The sequence below is a fragment of the Emys orbicularis genome, chromosome 14, assembly GCF_028017835.1.
Source record: "Emys orbicularis isolate rEmyOrb1 chromosome 14, rEmyOrb1.hap1, whole genome shotgun sequence".
Taxonomy (NCBI): Eukaryota; Metazoa; Chordata; order Testudines; family Emydidae; genus Emys; species Emys orbicularis.
Genome location: NC_088696.1, coordinates 36,403,279 through 36,422,560, shown reverse-complemented (window position 1 = coordinate 36,422,560; position 19,282 = coordinate 36,403,279). Strand labels below are relative to the sequence as shown.

The 19,282-nt window shown below is 49.6% G+C and overlaps 1 protein-coding gene across 4 annotated transcripts in view; it reads right to left on the bottom strand.

Annotated features, from left to right (window-relative positions):
• Window positions 1–12,630, bottom strand: part of SLC12A3 (solute carrier family 12 member 3) — a 44,313-nt gene extending 31,683 nt beyond the window's left edge. For 2 of the 4 annotated variants that reach the window (XM_065416322.1, XM_065416324.1), the window contains exons 1-7: window positions 12,311–12,630; window positions 9,690–9,825; window positions 5,978–6,053; window positions 5,279–5,374; window positions 2,606–2,745; window positions 1,567–1,677; window positions 628–739 (exon numbers count right to left, since the gene is read on the bottom strand). In XM_065416322.1, coding sequence (XP_065272394.1) covers window positions 628–739; window positions 1,567–1,677; window positions 2,606–2,745; window positions 5,279–5,374; window positions 5,978–6,053; window positions 9,690–9,825; window positions 12,311–12,630 — 991 coding nt within the window. Of the gene's footprint in view, window positions 1–627; window positions 740–1,566; window positions 1,678–2,605; window positions 2,746–5,278; window positions 5,375–5,977; window positions 6,054–9,689; window positions 9,837–12,310 lie in introns of all 4 variants that reach the window. The other 2 variants (XM_065416323.1, XM_065416325.1) reach the window with 1 other exon arrangement.
• Window positions 12,631–19,282: the final 6,652 nt, after the last annotated feature.

Below are 19,282 nucleotides of genomic sequence, written 5' to 3'. Positions count from 1 at the left end.
CTCTCCACCGAAATGGAACAGCGGAGATTATGGTGAGATCTCCGAGCACCAAGTCTTCCTCGTTTTGTGACATGTACCGGAGAACATTTACTCGCACATTATCATAATTAAGAGTCCTGTGGAACAGAAAACTCTGGTGCAACCTTAACTGTGGTTTTGTTCCCATTCCACCATAATCATTAGAACTAAACTCCAGTTGACACAGTAAACTGACTGAAAATGCATTCTAGCCAGCGTATATGCTTATCTGCCCCCCCCCCACCTTAGTACCCAAATGCCTCACAATCTTTTAATGTCTTTGTCCTCACAACCCCCCTGGGAGGTAGGGAAGTTCTATTATCCCCATTGTACAGGTGGGGATTGAGGCACAGAGACAAGTTGCATGAGATCACACAGGAAGTCTGATGCCGAGCAAGAATTTGAACCTGAGCCTTCCCAGTCCCAGGCTGCCTCCCTAGCCAGTGAACCATCCTTCCTCTTCCATTAGAGGATGTGTTTGTCTTCCCTTTTCACTGTTTATTTGCTTATTTGCAAATCTCAGTCATTCATGCCGGCTCTCCCAGCCATTCATGAGAATTAGTAAGAGTTCCCCCCAAACTCCTGCCTTTAGCCACCGCTGGAACCTACCTCGGTAACTGAAGAATCCTTTTGCCTGCTTCTCCTCGGAGGCTGGAATCACCGTCCCCACTACGTAATTTACAAAGGAAATCATGATGACTATGAAGAACAGCACCTGTGCCTGAGAGACCAAAAGAATCCAGCTGAACAATCTGCTGGCTGAGTACCTGCTGCAAACGCTGTACAAAGGGGAGGAGTGAAAAGTACAGGCGGGCAACTCCTAAGGAAGTTTCACCCATCTTCCAACGGGGAAGCTGCAAACAGGCCCCCCTGAAGCAACATTCTGCCCTTGTGACTAGTAGGTCAGGGTAAGTAACCTGTGCATTCCTCCCAAGCTGCAATGCTGCTTATACCCTAATGCTAGTTGGTGCAAAGGAGCGACCCAACCTCTCCTCCGTACCATGCTTCCCGCCCCTCCTAAACTTGGGGACAGATGGATCTCATCCAACCTAACAGGCTGAGCTAAGCATCAGTTCTGGCTAGACCTGTATTACAAGATGCAGCATGAACCTGGAGTCTGTGTTTGTCTGTTCCTTGGCCAGCAGACTTTTGTGGCTAGTTAAAGGAGGCAAATAGCAGCATCTGAACAAATGAACCAGACAAAGGACAGCATTGAGGCAAACGCGGTGATAAGATTCAAGAGAGATTTGGATGTTCGTATGAATGAGAACAGATTCTGCACTTTCAACAGTCAGAAGAAAATTATATCTGGGCTGACAATGTTTAAGCTGCAGGGCAAAAACCAATCATCAGGAAGGGTCAGGAAGAATTTTCCTGGTGGTAAGAACCTTGCAGTTAGGTGCATTATTGGAGGGAGGGTATGGCTCCACTATTCCCTGAAGACACTGGTATTGGCTGCTGTTGGAGGCAGGATACTGGGCTAGCTGGACCATGGATGTGTTGTAGTATGGAAATTCCTAGGTTCATCCTAACAATTGAGACCGTTACCTTTGCTTCCCACTCCATTCCGGCCAAGGAAATCCCAAGTAGCACTGTCACTGTGATGACCCCGATGATGCGGATGTCATTTGTGGGGTCTACAATGGGCGAGTTATGTTCCTGGGAAAGGAAGCCCAAGTCAGCAGTCTGCAGTTCTGGAAGCTGATGGCAGAGTTGACCCTAACCATACAGACAGCATCCGATTCCTTCACTTCCCTCTGTTTTTATGTACTTTTAAATGCCTCTTCTTATTAAAAACCAATAGAGAACGAAGGGGCCTATAAAACCATCATTCTTTTGCACCAACATTCAACCAGCTAAGTCATTTCAGTTGGCGGTTACCTTAAATCTGGTCTGCCAGGCATTTTTCTAGACTTTTATTTTACAATAAACATTATGGCCATACTATTGACTGTGAGTTCTTCAATGCCGGGGCTGCGTCTTACCCAAGTTCCATAGAGCACTGCGTGAATGGATGGGTCTATATCATTTTGGGTGTGTTTATGGTATGGATCTGTAAAGTTATTTATACTTCCTAAATAAACAGCTTTAAAATGATCTTTAAAACAAATTAATAATTAAAAAAACAATTTCCAGTTTCAAACCAGGCAGGAGCAGGCTGTATGGAACAAGCCTGAACTGGCAAACATGTGGAGTGGAAAAGCAACTAGGTCATTGTCATCTCTAATTAGCATGATTTCCATGGTTATTGATTGCTGTTGATTATTAATTGTTGGTTATTGATTTGAGTATTGATAACTAATCAGTGGCTATAGGTGATTAATTACCAATCATGTGTCAACTATTGATTATTAATTTGCTTATAATTAATGCACACGCAATGGCATGTAAAGAACAAAAAGTTTAATGACAGACAAGTTGAGGGGAAAGAGGAAGAACAAATACAGATTTTTTTGTACAACTGTTCACTGTTGGCAGCATGGCAGAAGTTGACCTTTAAGAAGGACTTAAATGTTAACATGGTACAAGTCCTTGCGGATGAGATCGGGGCCGGGGGGCGCACCATGAAACAACTCTGATTCCTTACCTGGAGCAGATCGCGCACAGTTTCCGCAAAGCCCACCGTGTGCATGGCCACCGCCACGGCATTCGCAAAGGCAAATATGAGACCGATGGAACCACCCAGCTCTGGACCGAGGCTTCTTGAGATAAGGAAATAGGTGCCACCTAACACATCCCAGAAACATTCCATTGTTTAAATACTTCACACGCAGGATCAACATTGCAGTACCTGAGGTGATCACAGATATTCACGAACCAAACAATATGCCCTTAATGACTCTTTGTCCTCTGCACAAACTAATGACAAGTAGGACGCTACGGCCTGTGTGGCAGACACCTACCTACCGCAAAAGCTTATGCCCAAATCAATCGGTTAGTCTTTAAGGTGCCACCGGACTCCTTGTTGTTTTTGTGCTCCTAAAGAATCCCTGCCTAGGAGAAGGAAGAGTTTGAAGGGAGACTTAGAACTAGACAAGAGCAAACCCTTGAGAAATTGGCATGAGGGAACTAGGTGTTGATAACACAAAAACAGACTGAACCTTTATTTAACACGTCAGAGAGTTCCTATTTCAGGTTCAGCCTGGACTGCCCCCCTTGGCCAGAGACTCCACTACAAGTCATGGGAATGTCCTTGCTGAGCTGCTCTCTCTCCTGTCAGAGTGGGCCCGGAAGCAGAAGAGACGGAGGAAGTAGCAGCCCAGAGTTCTGGGAAGCGGGGAGCTGGGTCTGGGGATTCCGGGGGCCAGAGCCTCAGGAGGAGCCATCTCCCCTCCAGCCAGTCGCTGACAGCTTCTATCACCACTTCTTCCCCATATCCAAGGACCAGCCCTAGGTGAGAGGGACTGCCTGGGACCTGTCCCCCTTCCCCTCCAACCAGAGAGACCGGTGCCAGCTGGGACCTCTTCCCCCTCCCCTCTCACAGGAGAGACCAGGACCTCTCCCCTCCCTCCGGAGATACTGCCCCCATTCCCAGCTCCTGGCTTCCCAGGGTCCCAAGTCCTCATCTCCTCACACTGCCTCCAGAAGGAGAGATGGCAGCTTGGTGAGGATCTATATGTGGTGCTTGGAAATGCGAAGGGGGGAACCCCATGCACACGCGTGCCTTTTGAAACGTGACCTCTGCTACTTATTAAGGAACCGGAGCTCCCTCCTTAGGAAAATTCCGGTTGCGCCCCTGGTTTGACCCAAGTATCAAAGGGGTAGCCGTGTTAGTCTGGATCTGTAAAAGAAGCAAAGAGTCCTGTGGCACCTTATAGACTAACAGACGAAGAAGTGGGTATTCACCCACGAAAGCTCATGCTCCAATACGTCTGTTAGTCTATAAGGTGCCACAGGACTCTTTGCTTCTTTGGTTTGACCCAGTGATTCCTGAATCAATCCTGAACCCAGTAACTTGTGGTTGAACTACAGCATATCCTTTAGAAAGGCATCCAGTTTTGACTTAAAGATTCCAAGTGACGGAGAATCCACCACATCTCTTGGTGAGCTGATCTAATGGTTAGTCACCATCACTGTTGAAAAGTGGCCTCTTATTTCCAGTTTGAGCTTTGCTGACTTCAGCTTCCAGCTCTGGGATGTTGTTATGCCTTCGCCTGTTAGACTAAAGAGCCCCCTCGTGTCAGATATCTTCTCCCCTGTAAGTACTTATAGGCCATGAATAAATCACCTTTTAACCTCCTCTTTGATAAGCTAAATCGATTGAGCTCCTTAAGTCTCTCACTATAAGGCATGTTTTGCAGCCACAAATGAATTCTTGACGCTCTTCTCTGAACCAGGGCCACCCAGGGGGGGGGAGCAAGTGGGGCAATTTGCCCCAGGCCCTGGGCCCCGCAGGGGCCCCGCGAGCCCTGCACTTTGGCGGTGGGGAGGCCCTTCAGTCGCTCCGGGTCTTCGGCGGCGGGTCCTTCAGTGCTGCCGCAGACGCAGAGCGAGTGAAGGACCCGCCGCTGCCACAGACTCGGCGCGTCGCCTGGTGAGTACAAGCGCCGCAGCGGGTGGCGCCTTTTTTTATGTCCGCTCCCCCACTTTGCCCCAGGCCCCCTGAATCCTCTGGGCGGCCCTGCTCTGAACCCTCTCCAGTTTTTTAACATCCTTTTGAAAGTATGGACACCAAAACCGGACACCATATTCCATATTCCAGCAGTGGTCCCCCCTCTGATGTATGCAGAGGTAATATCTACTCCCTGATCCTGCTCGATATTCCCCTATTAATACATCCAGGTATTTTGCCCACCGTCCTACTGGAAGCTCGTGATCTTTTGGTAAGCAGAGCCCCCAGACTTTCTTGAGATGCATCAAGCACTGTATAGGGAATAGTCCCGTACTGGGCAGAGAGATGAGGGGGACACTACATAGAATCATAGAATGTCAGGGTTGGAAGGGACCTCAGGAGGTCATCTAGTCCAACCCCCTGCTCAAAGCAGGACCAATCCCCAGACAGATTTTTACCCCCAGTTCCCTAAGTGGCCCCCTCAAGGATTGAACTCATAACCCTGGGTTTAGCAGGCCAATGCTCAAACCACTGAGCTATCCCTCCCCTAAGCCTAAGAGGTCTTTTCCATCTCTCTTTTCAGTAGATTTACCAGAGCTGTAGCCAAGCACAGTATGTAAAGTACCAGAATGCGAGAGACTCAGTGGGAACGGGAGCATACGGTGGGCGATGAGAGCCCTCAGAAGGAAAATGGGAGCAAAGCACTACCTGATTTCACTTTGCCGTTGGTGGAGATGGCAGAGATGGACAACCCTGTGATGCTCGTCACCGTCACAGACATGAAGATAATCAGCCATGTGAGCGCTGCAGAGAAGAGGAATTAGTTGCACTTTGTTGCCTGGTGAAGAAAGCAATACCCCCGTCTCTGACCCTTTTCCTTGGCACCCCGTACATTGATCCATAAAGTCACCCTTCCCCTCAACCCACTTCTTCCAAAATGTCTATAAGGGACCATGTCCTCTTCTGAGCCCAATTTCTATATTGCATCTGCCTCTGTCTATATCCCTATCCCATCTTCTCCATTGCTGCCCCAAAGCCCAGATTTTTAAAAGTATTTAGTTTTTGCTGAGCTAAGTGTTACAACAACTAACAGATTTAGGAGCCTATGTCTTATTTTCAAAAAAGATTTAGGAACTAAATCCCTCAGTCAATGGGATTTGGGCTCCTAAGTGCCTAAATAACGTTAGAAAATGAGATTTAGGCTCCTAAATCAGTTAGGCTTTGCAATGAGGGCGCAGCAACCCCTGGACACCTTTAAAAATTGGGCCTAAGGATATCGGGGAAGGGAGAGACTGTTTTCATTGTGTCTTGAATAGTGCCAAACACTCTGTCAGGGCTTACAATGAGACAAATTATATAAAAAATATCATTATTGCTGGTAACTACAGAGAATGGAGCTGCACCTACCAATTCCTGCCTGTGCAGTGATCCAGGGCAATCGCAAATAGAGAATCACACCCCAGATGTTCAGCATGCATCGGATCTAGAAGGAAAACAGCAACGTTAATCTCATGTGATCATCTGCACAGCTGACCGTACGCGTGAATAGCGAAACGGCAGAATTGCCAGCTCAGACCCATGGTTCTGAAGTCCAATATCCGATCCGCAATAGTGGCCAGTGCCAAATGCTTGAGCCCCATGAAGTGGAGTGACCTGCCCACAGGAAGTTTTCCTCCTAACCTCATCAGTCAGAGGCTGGTTTAAGCCCTGAAGCGTGAGGCTTCATTTCCCTTCTAGAAGTTTTTTAATCCTTCCTATTGCAACTCTGTGGTGTCCATGTTATCCATGTCAATGTCTAGCTCTTATCTAGCACTTTTCATCAGTAGATCTCAAAGAGTTTTGCAAAGGAGGCCAGGATCATCATCTCCCATTTTACAGATGGGAAAACTGAGGCACAGGGCAGGGACGTGACTTGCTCCCAGCCTCCCAGCAACAAAGCCGGGAATGGAGCCCAGGTCTCATGAATCCTAGTCCAGTGCCCTGTCCACTTGGCAACACTGTTCGGAATCCTGCTAAACTCTCGGCCTCAGTGATCTGTCTGTGTTCGGTAGTTCTATGACCCCCGGGGCCATAGCTGAGCACGTCACAATCTTTCAGTATATTTACTCTCACAACACCGCTCTGAGGTAGGCCAGGCCTATTGCTATTATCCGCCCGTTACAGTTGGGGAACACAGGCACAGAGAGATGAAGGCTACGTCTATACTGAAAGCTCGGGGTGGGACTTCCCTGCTCACGCACACGTCCTCACGCAAGCTCGAGTATACGTAGCAATGTAGCCACGGTAGCCCTGGTAGCGGCAACACAGCTGAGCTGTGCAGAGCGCATACCCACCCAGCCAAGCATTCAGACTGAGAAATAAGGCGTACGTTTTTAAGAGTGGTGGTCATTAATCGTTGGAACAATGTACTTGGGGCCTGGTGGATTTTCCTTCACTGGCCATTTTAAAATGAAGATTGGATGTGTTTTCTAAAAGATCTGATGTAGGGAAGAAAAAAAAAATTCCTGTAGTGTAGTGGTGATCACGTTCACATGAAACGTCACCGGTTCAAAACCAGGCAGAAACAGGTCACTGTTCCTTTGGGGGGTAGGGATAGCTCAGTGGTTTGAGCATTGGCCTGCTAAACCCAGGGTTGTAAATTCAATCCTGGAGGGGGCCATTTAGGGATCTGTCTGGGGATTGGTCCTGCTTTGAGCAGGGGGTTGGACTAGATGACCTCCTGAGGTCCCTTCCAATCCTGATATTCTATGATTCTATAATTATTTTATAGACGTTCTTTGGCCTTTGTTATACAGGCATTCAGACTATATGAGCACAATGGCCCCAGCTGGTCTTGGAATCTATGAACCTGAAGCTGGTGGGTCTGTACTCGGTCTGTACTCGGCATGGCTCCTCCGTGTCTTCACTGCCTCTACCACACATGCTACCGCAGCTGCACTGCTATTTATACTCACGCCAGCTTGAGGAGAGCTAGCGCAAAGACACGTACACAAGCAGGGGAATCACACCCCTAGCTTGAGGTGTAGATGTAGCCTAAGTGACTTCCCCAAAATCACACAGGAAGTCTGTGGTGGAGCAGAGTTTGAACCTGAGTCTCTCAGGGGACAGGCTAATGCCTTGAGCACAGGGCCATCCTTCCTCTCTACCTGGAGGCGCTACCTCTGATACCTTGTGGCAATGAGTTCCACAGGCTCATTGTGCATTCTGTGTTTAAAAAAAACCAAAAAACATTTATTTGTATTGTTTTTTGAATGTCACTTTTCCATTTGGTTGAATGTTCCTTTTGTTCTTGTATTATTAGTAAGGCTCCGAGTTTGTCACGGAGGTCACGGAAGTCACAGATTCCCTGACCTCCATGACTTCTGCAGCAGCCTGGTGCCGCTGGCCCGGGAGCCACCTGTGCAGCTCGGGCAGCCCCTGGACCAGTCGTAGCAGGAGTTTGGGTGTGGGGGGGCTCAGGGCTGGGGATTGGGGTGCAGGGCGGTGCTTACCTGGGGGGAGCTCCCTGGAAGGGTGACAGCAACTCCCCTCCCTCAGCTCCCAGCTCCACGTGCTGCCTCCGCCCACAGACACCACCCCCGCAGCTCCCATTGGTCGCGGTTCCCAGCCAATGGGAGCTTCAAGAACCGGGGCTTGGGGTGGAGCGGAGGCAGCATGTGGACCTATTGGGATCCAGGAAGTGCATGTGGAGCTAGGTAGGGAGCCTGCCCCAGCCCTGCCAACCCCACCCCCATAGCACCTACAGCACCACCCCGGGCTACCCCCCCAGCACCTGAGACGTCCCCCCCAGGCTGCGCCCCACTTTCCCCAGAACCCATGGCACCTCCCCCAGGCCGCAGCTCCCCTGACCACCCGCGGCGCTTCCCCAGGCTGCACCCCCACCGAGCACCCGCACCCCCCCAGCACCCACGGCACCCCCCCAATACCCATGGTGCCCTCCAGGCTGCGCCCCTGAGCCACCCCCCCCTAAGTTTTAGTAAGGGTATATAGTAAAAGTCATGAACAGATCATGGGCCGTGAATTTTTGTTTACTGCCCATGACCTATCCATGACTTTCACTAAAAGTACCCATGATTAAAACCTAGCCTTAATTATTAGAAAGGGTTAATAGAAAAGTCTCATCTACCATCTCTAGACCATTCATTATTATGTATACTTTTATCACATCCCTCTGATCTGTCTCATCGCTAAGATAACAGACCCAATTCAATCTCCCTTCATATGGAAGCCTTCTTATGCCCCTAATTATTTCATCACTGGTCTTTGACCCGCCCCACCCCCCACTCTTTCTGTTGAATGCTGCCTGAAATAGGGTGACCAGAACTGAACAGTATTCCAGGTCAGGGCATCTGATTGACATATAATGAAATGAACGTATTTTCAGTATGATTTCTCATCCCATTCTTTACACCTCCTAACCATTTGTTTGATTGTTTTTTCGGCACCTTGAGCAGAGACCTCCCTGAGCTTGCTGCAAAGACACCCAGTGGATGCAGTCAGGTTAGAACCTAGTAATGTGCAAGAATTATTCAAATGTTTCCTTTGAATCTGTCTTCTACTTGCCCTGTCACCCTAGTGTTCGAGCATCTCACGCTCTTTAATGTACTTAAACTCACAGCAAGTAAAGTGCTATTATCTCCATTTCACAGGTGAGAAACTGAGGCACAGGGTGGCTCTGTAACACACAGAATGCCTGCAGCAGAACACAAGATTGAACCAGATTGATCCTTGACTGATCCCCTAGCCCCTGGACCATCCTTCCTCCCTACCTACAGCACCCGCCATTTGTCAAGTTTGAACTTCCCGGCCATCATGTGGCTTAATATAACAGGTTATACTAGGCATATGAGGCATCAGGATTGCATCGATCTGTCACACCAATACAAGCTAGATTATACATTGAACCCAGGGAGAAGAAAAGTTCTGCATTGACTTTCAAACCCAAGCCATTACCCTGTGCATGGTTCCATTGAAGTCAATGGAATGGCTTGAGGAGTGATCTACAACTCGGGGAGAGTGAAGGTGGCAAGATCGGGCTATACGTGAATTTTTGCCAGCATAGGACCTAAGCTCTCCCATTACACTTCCTTCTGGTCTGTACGCAACAAAAAAACCTTACCATCACTCCTTTCACCCATCCAAATCGGATCGGCTCGCCTGGAGGCTTTTCCCCAACCTCACCACCATCTTCCTCAGTCGTTTCGTCACTCAGGCCGTTACTTCTCTGGGGTTCGTACACTGGGTTGTGGAGACGGCTATTGTCCGACTGAGAAAGCAGAGAGAAATCAAGTCACAACAGGGCATAGAGGTGGGACAGAAAGGAAGATGTCTGGGAACATATTAGAACTTGTCAATTTTCAACCCTCCATTTGAAATTTTTAATCCTAGAGGTAAGCAGGAATGTTGTGCTAACAAGATTTGGCCAGGCAGGACCTGTCTCTCACTAGGTGTCTGTACACCACCGAGCACAATGGGACCCCGATTTCAGTTCACATCATCATCATACAAATAATGAATACCACCACCACACAAGTAGATATGTACTCTTGTTTCTTCGTAAAATACCGTAAATCAGAACTTGCAAATAACAATAATACCTAGCTTGTATATAGTGGTTTTCATCAGTAGTAGCAAATCTGGGGAGTGGAGACTTTGGGTTTTTTGCTTCACAATTAGTTAATATCTGTACAGTGCTGTGAAAATATAAGGAACTATGGGTGAGATTTTCACAATCTGTCTGTTTTAAGGCCTGACATGGCCCCCATCACTATGGGATCTGAGTACCTCACAATCTTTAGTGCATTTATCTTCACACAATCCTGGGAGGCTGGGAAGTGCTGTTATCCTCATTTTACAGATGGGGAATAGAGGCTAAAGATCAGATTTTTAAAGGTATTTAGGTGCTTAAAGATGCAAGTGTTTTCAGTGGGATTTAGGTGCCTAGGTGCTTTTGAAATCCCCCATAAGCAGCTATTTGCATCTTTAGGTGCTGAAATACTTTTTAAAACCCGGCTCTTAGTAAAGGTGGTGGGACGCATGGGAAAAACACTGTTCACAGGATGCCTCAAAAGGAGCTTTCATCAGCAGTGTAAGGACAACACAAAGATCTCCGGGCACGGGGGCAAGATGATGGCAGGTTTCAATGAGCCCCAGGAGCTTGTTGACTATAGGCTGCAGGGAAATGAGTCCATCTTCAGCTCATCCATGGAATGCTGAGATAGCAAAAGACCCCAATGGAAGAGGCCTGTGGCCTAGACCACGACACCAGAGAGACTCGCAATAGGATGAGCACTGACCATGTCACACAGCCCTGCCGTTTTTACTGCTTGAGTCTGTGTCATGCTGGTACACCCCTTTCCAACAGCTAGAGTAAGAGAACTTGAAACACCTTGTTTGAAATTACTGAACCTCCATGACTACTTTCTTAAGAGCTTTGGCAACAGAGAAGGGGGGTTCTGGGTTGGGATGCAGATAGATACCCATAAGGCCAGAGATTTTACAGACCATGGAGCCCTCTTCCCCCTCCAAGTAAGGGATACAATAGTGGGGGCAGTTTAGGGAAAACGTGCCCTGCCCATAGTCAGTCCGTTTGCTGGATAAATACAGGATTTGAGTCTCTAGGTCCATCAAGGCAGGAACTTTCAGCACCGCTAATTTCACTTGAAAATTAAAAACCACAAGCATACCTCTGTTTGCTGCAAGGTCAAGGTAAATGACCATAACTGTGCAGAGAGACTTCAACAGCATTCTTTTTATCCCCCAGGAAAGAAAAGGATGGGACAAGGAAACATAACCCTACACTACCATTTATGAGGCAGATTCATGGGCAAAGATCTCAGCCCTGACTTTGTTAGGAAGCAACTGAGTTTTGCAAGTCCTCTGTCAGGCCATTTCTTTTCTTTATTTACTTGAGTTTATAAAAATGCTAAAAAGGAGGGCACCTAGCTACATGTTCTTGGCACCCTTGGCATAACTTAAAAATACATCCGAATGCAGGTGACCCTCCCAATCCCCATCCTGGCCATTACAATTCTTCCCTAGCCACTCCTCGAGGGAAAATATGCTCTGAAGAGCATCAGATATGGGATGTTTTGGACCAAGGAGGGGGCGGATTCCCAAGCTGGAGACAGACAGATTTCACTGTATGTGAACATGATGAAAGCAAGTCCATGTTATTATAGGAAAGCAGACAGACTTCCTCTTCATATGCAGTAGAATGTCATCGATGTGAAAATATTGCAGAGCATGAGGGTAGTTAGGTTACAATCCTACCGCACCTTTGTTTTATGTTCAGTTTGGGAATATGCATTTTACAGCAATATTCATCCTATACGCCCGTGTGATTTACCTCTGACCTCTCAGGATGGTGACACAAACTGATGGAGTCATGAGCTGATCCATCTGCCTGATATTTAAGTCTCAACGGCCAACATTTTCTCCTGGTGGAAACAGGGCACTCAGCGCTCAGAAGTTGTTGGTTGTCCGCAATAGAGCTGGAGAACCATTTGCAGTGACCTAAAGCATCAGATTTCACCTTTGTTGCTTGTTAGTAAATAGATTAAGAACAGATCTCGATTTCCACCCATGGTTCACAGTTATTCAGCGAATCTTTCTATGACCCGTGTTTGCAGAAGGCTCATTTCAAAGTCTATGTTTCTTCTGCAGGGACAGAGATAAGTACAGAAAAGTATTTGCTACACACAGACTACAGCACTGCTCAAGTAAATCGATGCTAGAGACAGTCCTTCTACATAGCTTACCTTCAAGAAAGAATGTAGATCTGCCAGCGTGGGCCTAACTTTATTGGTTTCACCCGCCACCTTCGTGTTGGCATAATGTTCATAAGTCGGCACAACATCCACTGTGTTGTAGCCAAAGGTCCTCATGTAGAAAGTGCTGCTGTGGGTGAGGTGGCTGGGATGGGTAGCCTCACAGGTGGCAGCGTCAGGCTGTCCATAGTGAGGTTTGCTGCTGTCCTCGGTGCTGATCAGGGTGCTAATGGTGAACCTGCCATTGGCATGGGCCAAGTCAGTTAATTCTGTGGCTGGCAACTCCGCCATTTTATCCCTGCTCTTCTCTCTGCCTGGGTCCCTCTTGGTCAAGCAATGGAGAGGCTGTGATACTATAGGCGGCACACAGGCGCATATGGAGACTTTATACACAGCGAAACCAGAACGAACCAACTGGCCGCCACTTAATCAATTACTCATGGGGAAAACTAATTGGCTTGAACCACCCGGAGCTGGTCGTGGAAAAGAATAGCCTGAGGGGGTATCAAAATGCCTGTTACCCGAATCGCTGACTCCCAGTGCTTGATCGGGGCTGCGATAACAGATTGGAGATTAAGTCCCAAGGACAGATCAGTGGGAGAATGTGGAGTTATGTTTCCCCTGCAGCCTAACCAGGTACATTCTGTTCCTGCTACAATTTGTTAGGTAAAAACAAAAACACCACTTCTCTCTCGGGGATATTGCCCCAGCCTGAATGGCCTTTGTAAAATGGCCACAGAGGAAGTAGATGGGGTTTTTCTGGTCACTGCCCACGCAGCTCAGAGGCTTTCGGGTAGAGCTGCTGAGTTTAAGCCTGCCAAAGAGTGGCCAGCTAGCCTGCGGTGGAGATGTGTAAAGAAAAGTACTCTCTGTTCTGTCGTGTAACTTCACGCAGCACACTGTCAGATTCAGCGACTTACAGCGTCAGTTTAGTTTAGACAACACCTTCTGGACCCACAAGGAATCCCAAAGGTCTTTGCAGTGTGGAATAGGGAAGCCGTAGAGTTAAATAAAACCAGAGAGAGAGACAGAGGATTTAAACGATGGCTCAGGGAGAAAAGAAATGTCTCCATCAGGGCTCTGATGGAGAGAGGAAGATGTGAGGGGGATACAGTGCTCCAGATGACAGGAGAGGCAGAGAAGAAAGCTCCCCTGCCAACCCCAGCAAGACTGTGGGAAGGAGCAGAGAGGAGGCTGACATGAGACGAGAGACCTCACATGGCAAGGTGCTGAGGGCCTTCCACGCCTATTGATTCAGCGGGAGCTCAGAGCGCGCAGTACTGCACGGGAGGAACTCTGCCGCTCATAGGCTCTTGTCTGAGCAGAGGGAAATTGTAGATGGGGGTAGCGTTGTTTGTGGCCCTGGTTCTTTGTATGTGTGGGAAATGGGAGAGCAGCACTCTGTGCATGCTGGGGTCCAGGGACACAGGGCTGTAGCACTGCAGTTCTCATCTCAGCACTGGGGGTGGGAGGCGCCCATGAATGATCGGTCTGATTAATATACACAGCGTTCTCCACTCATGTGCAGTGCCTGGGGGCAAAGCTGTGAACTTATCTACCTCTGGCTCCCATTACCCTAGTGCCTAAGCAACTAACAACCTTCAGTCCTCACAGCAACCCAGTGAGGTAGGGCAGTGCTAATACCCCCATTTTACAGATGGAGAACTGAGGCACAGAAGGACTAAATGACTCGCCCAAAGTGAGGTCACTCAGGGAGTCTGAAGAAGAGCAGGAATTGGACTCAGCTCTCCTTGAGTCCCTGGTTGGTCCCCTAGCTATTGGGCCATCCTCAAAGGGATGGGCAGGTACCCAAGAGTTAGGCATTTAGATCACGGGACAGTTACAGTCCCTCTAGTGAGCACAGGGCCAGATTTTTCAGAACTGTATGTGATCAAGCAACTGACAAACACTGTGTATACGAGCACATCCTTCATCCACACGCCATCACCAGGATCCCATGTGCACATAACAGGGCCATTGGGGTGGAGGGGTATATTTTATTGCGCACACCAAAAGCTGGGGTGTTGTGTTTTTTTTTAATGAGTGGACAAAAACGTGTGTGTAGTGTATAAGCTGGAGCAATTACTCTGTAAAGACCAGAGTATGGATCTCCGTGTGGTGTGCAAATAGCTGGATTTGGCAAACAGGTATGGTGTAAAAATGGAACATTTCACCAAACAGAATGTTTTGCTGTTGCCTGCAAAACACTAGGAAAGGTATTTGAAGGTGGCCTGCACAGGGAAATAAAATGGGCTTTGTGCTCATTTTCCTTCTGTATGATATAAAGAGAAAACCTGAAGTGTTTCTGTGCAAAAAAACGTGTGTTTTTTTTAGCATCATAAATCCAGATCTTGTCTGCTCTGGGGGACTCTATGGTGACTGGAGAGCTAGGGAAGTTAGAGACTGAAAGCTGAACAGTGACAGGGAAAGGGATTTTAAAGTCAGATAGTTGAAAACTTTGTTTTTGCTAACGCCAATGTCTCATCATCGCTGGGGAGAAGTGATTTTTTTTAAAACAAAAGTTAAACTCTCCTGGCCTTTGGGTTAAAGTATGAGAGCTCATGAGACAAATCTCCGTGACTTCCACAAAGTTCTCCATCAAAACCTGGAAACCCCAGCGAGACCAGATAAGAGTGGTGAAAGTTGGGTAGGTGCTCTGGTAGCTTGCTGAGCTGGGGCATTAGAGATCATGAAAATCCAGGACAAATGTATAGACCTGAGCCAGCACTAGTGCAGGAAAGCGTTATGCAAGCGCCTTTCACAGAACTCTGCCAACACGCCTAGCTCCTAACGTGCAGCGTCTCCCTGAGCTACTCGTATCACACCCCGCAAAAGGATATGGCAGTTGTGTGATGGGGACACAATGAACCAATCAGATATTGATGTTAGCTTCCAATTAATCCCCCCTCATTGCATCCTTCCACTGGCTCCTCCTTCATCACAGACACAAATTTTTTGCCTTTACTTTTAGGGCTCTCCCTGGCTTGACCTCACTGCCTGTCAACTCTAATTTGCAGCCAGATGCTGCTTCTTCTGTGCCAGCGGCGCTAGCCGTTAGCACCCATCCATCAAGTCTCTTTGGGCTTTCTCCCATGCTGCCCCTTATGCACGGGAGGAGCTGCCACGAAGCACCGCATTGTCATAAGCTGAGACTGGTGCTTATTCCCCAATCGTGATCACGTGATCGTCCTCCCCAGGCCCCCCGATTTGTCGTACCATATGCTCAGATTGTAAAGCAGGGACTGTCTTATCACACATGTGTAGGGTGCCCAGCCCAAGAGGGCCTTGATCCTGGACTGGGGTCTCCAGGCACGACCACAATGCAAATAATAAAACCACTGTGAGAAATTAAGCCCCAGAGCACCAATGTATTTAAGTGCCTGCTTAACTTCAAGGCCTTGACTTAAGCACGTACTTTGGTGCCTTGTTCGATGTGGATGGAATTTCTCACGTTTACAGCTAGGCATGTCTCGAGTGCTTTGCTGACTCTGGGCCGTAATGCCGCTGGGAAGATTTGCCTTTCCCCTAGTCCACACAACAGGTATAGTACTAGAGGTGGCAGCAGTGCGAGATTCCTCCATGGGGTTCCACGGATGTGCTTCCCCCTCACCATGCAGAGCCCAGACCTCACGCGGGAAGAGCAACCTACATACCTTCCCCAGGGGTTCACCTCCAGAATGAGACTGGCATCAAGGATGCCCATTAGCCAGAGCAGCGGCGACCCACTGTGATGTGGACAGCAGTCAATGAACCCATTCCACATAGGGCATCAAACACCTTTCTTATGGTAACGAGTCCTGGCCTGGCCTCAAGCGGGTGACCTAGAGGTGAAAGACCACATAGATAATTAACAATCCCCTGAGCCATCCAGAACCCCAAATTGCCTTTCAAATGGGCTTCGGTATAACCGATGCTTGAAGCCTGTGGCACTCCTACCGGTGCTAACAGGTGTTACCCGGGTGCACTGAGAAGTGAACATACCCCGCAGGGACTGGATTATTTACTTTGCGTAAAGCACTCACGCCTCAAGGGGGCTGAGTAGCTGCAGCTCCCGGACTCCTGGGTACACTGTGGTTATTCAGCACCAGTCAGGATAGGGCCCATATCGAATACACTACAGAGATGCGAAGGTAATCTGACATTATTATTTGTTGCAGTAGCCCTGAAGGGCCCCATGCAGGGATCGGGGCCCCATTTCTAGAAACACGCCTTGAAAGAGCCAGAGATTATGGCCCCAATTCAGAAAGCCATCTGAGTGCAGGCTTAATTCCTTTCCTATTCAGGACAGCCCCCAAAACCAGGCTCAGGTTCCAATGGCTTCAATGAGGGACACCGCTCCTAAATTTCAAGTTGACCTCAATGGAACGTAAACGTGCACTTAAAGACAAGCATGTTCTCAAGCGCTGCCCTGAATAGGGACGGGCTGCCTGAATTGGGGCCGAAACGCTGATCTCATCCGCTCAAACGGAACTTCTGAACAGCACAGAGGTGGGTGTACGCGCGTGTGCGGCGGCGGGGGGCTTTTCCGGGGACTGAACACTGGAAGGCTTGTTCTCCGAAGTCACATGTCAATTTAAAAGCAGTTACAGATAAGATCTCTCAAGACAGCAAATAGAAGTCAGGTAATAAAGTTTGAGTGCGACACCAGAAAAGCCATTTGAAATTCAGCCCTGTGTACGCTGGCGGGTTAATGGAAAATTCGGTCTGTTCTCTGGAGTGCCTCTGGCGATCTTTTGTATTCACATTACAGCTTTCACCTGCCTTCCTTTTACTGGGGGTTATTTCCTTCTGGGTTGTATTGTTTTATGTACTGGCCTGCAGAGAGCTAGATTATGCACCCGTGGGTGGGCTCTTACTCCTGTGAGCAGGCCACCTGACAGCAATGAGCTTACTCACTTTGGGAAGCACTCCCTCGCTTGGGTAAAGGCTACACAATCCACCCCACAAGACCCTGCGTAACGCAACACTAACCTGCGCCAGCACACTCAGCCCCTTTGGACATGTCTGTAACGTTACCGTGCATCCATTTGGTCCCCTTCTTTCTGGTGGGTGCTGATGAAGGTTCTGAAATGCTCAGGCCAAGGGTGGATCCCCGAATCTGAAGTCCACTCTCAGGCTGACAGTTTAAGCTTTACCCTCCCGTCGTCCATCTCCTCCAGCAGAAGGGAAGCCAGTGCTGCCGGCTAGCTGGCCTTGGGAGGGGAAAGAGAAGGGACTTGGGTCCCCAGACCTGTGCAGGCAAGAGGCTTGTTAGACGTCCAACCATAAGCGGCGGTGGAAAATGCTCTTTGCAGGGGGGCTGAGTAAAACTGACAGGCCCCGCTCTCCGGTGTGCGTGTGGGGTCGCTGTCTCTACCCTGGGCCGGTGCAGAGGGCAGGCCTCAGGTGAGGAGTGGAGCACAAGCCTGCCCCACACTCAGCCCGCAATGGCGGCTTCTGTCCCGCAGGGTCCCACTCCAGCCCTTTGGCTCTCCCCGCTCATCGATTTGCTGTGGCAGGTTCCCCTGAGGGGGGGAGGGTGTCTAGCCATCTGATCACCCCAAGAAGACAATGAGAAGAGGGAAAACGTCACCAGCCCCGTGTAACACTCCAGGGCTGATGCCAGGCCTAAAGAAGTGAGGGGCCCTATGGGGGGTTCCTGGGCAAGCTATATGGGGTGGAGCAATTGAAGAAGGAAGGGGGGGTTGGTGCGGCCAGGAGTTGGGGACATTTGTGCTGATCTATTCAGACGGAATGGACTTGGATGCTGGGGACAGCAGAAGGGCCCTGAGGGGAATAAGGGGTGCAGTGGTGGGGGGAGGGGACCATGCTGAGGCAGAAGGTTGGAGGGAGGGAAGTGGTTTGGGGCCGGTGAGGGATGGGGGAGCTTTTAAGAGGTGGGTTTACTGGGGAATGGGGAGCAGGGGCAGGGGAAGGTTTTGGGTGGGGATGTGGGGCTTTGGGGAGTGGAGGGAGGGTTTGGGTAGGGGGTGTTTCATGGGGGTGTTTTGGGGGGGAGTGTCACAAGGGGTGAGTTTATTTGAGGAAATGGGGTTGGTATGGTGGAGGAGGGGGATGGGCAGGGGGCCATGGCAGTAGGAGGGTTTGAGTTTATTCGCAGGTGGGTGGGGGGTTTAAGCAGGGTCTGTGAGGGGGCAGGTTGGAGGCTGTGGCAGATGGTTATTAGGCAGTTTATGGCAGGGGGTGGGTGGGAGGCTGTGGGAGGGGGAGGATTTGAGGATCTATTAGGGGGGATATGGGTAGGGGTCTGAGGGGAGGGCATAGGGGAGTTCAGGGAGCTGTGCGGCAGTGCCAGTAGCTGCAGCTAGCTGTGGCTAGCTCTCTGCTCTGCACCCCTATCCCCGCTCCTCCCTCTCACACTGGCACCAGCCCCAGCTCCCCTCACAGGCACCGGGGAGGGATGGACTCAGCCTGCACACCAGGGACAGGGCTAGCTCACGGGGGCAGACTCTGCCTGCAGCACCAGGCCAGGGCCTCTGTGGACACAGTCTCACCCCACGCCCTGGGCTCCAGGGTCTCTGCCTGCTTGTCCTGCTGCCGGGCAGCTCAGCACCGTGTCCGGGCACCATCTGAGGTGGGGCTATGCCTGCTGAGCTGGGCTGTGCTCTGGCACTGGGTGGTTCAGCTTTGAAAGGGGGGCTAATCCCCCTCCAGCCCTAGCTATCTGCTGCCTGGGTGTCTGACCATCCGCACGTATTATCCCCGTGTGACACCCACAGCTAGAACTGCTGGGCACAGTCAGAGGCCGGTCCGGTTCACCTGGGAGAAGTTAACTCACAGAGCAAGGGGGAGGCAGCCCATGAGGCAGGGAAGCACCGGCAGTCAGAGGGGAGGGCCTGAGGAGAAAGGGTCCCTCCAGCAGGCTAGGGAGAAGCTGCCGGCCCAGCCACTGCTCCCAAGAGGAAGGAGCAGCACAGGCGGCTGGGGAAGCCTTCGGAGGAGG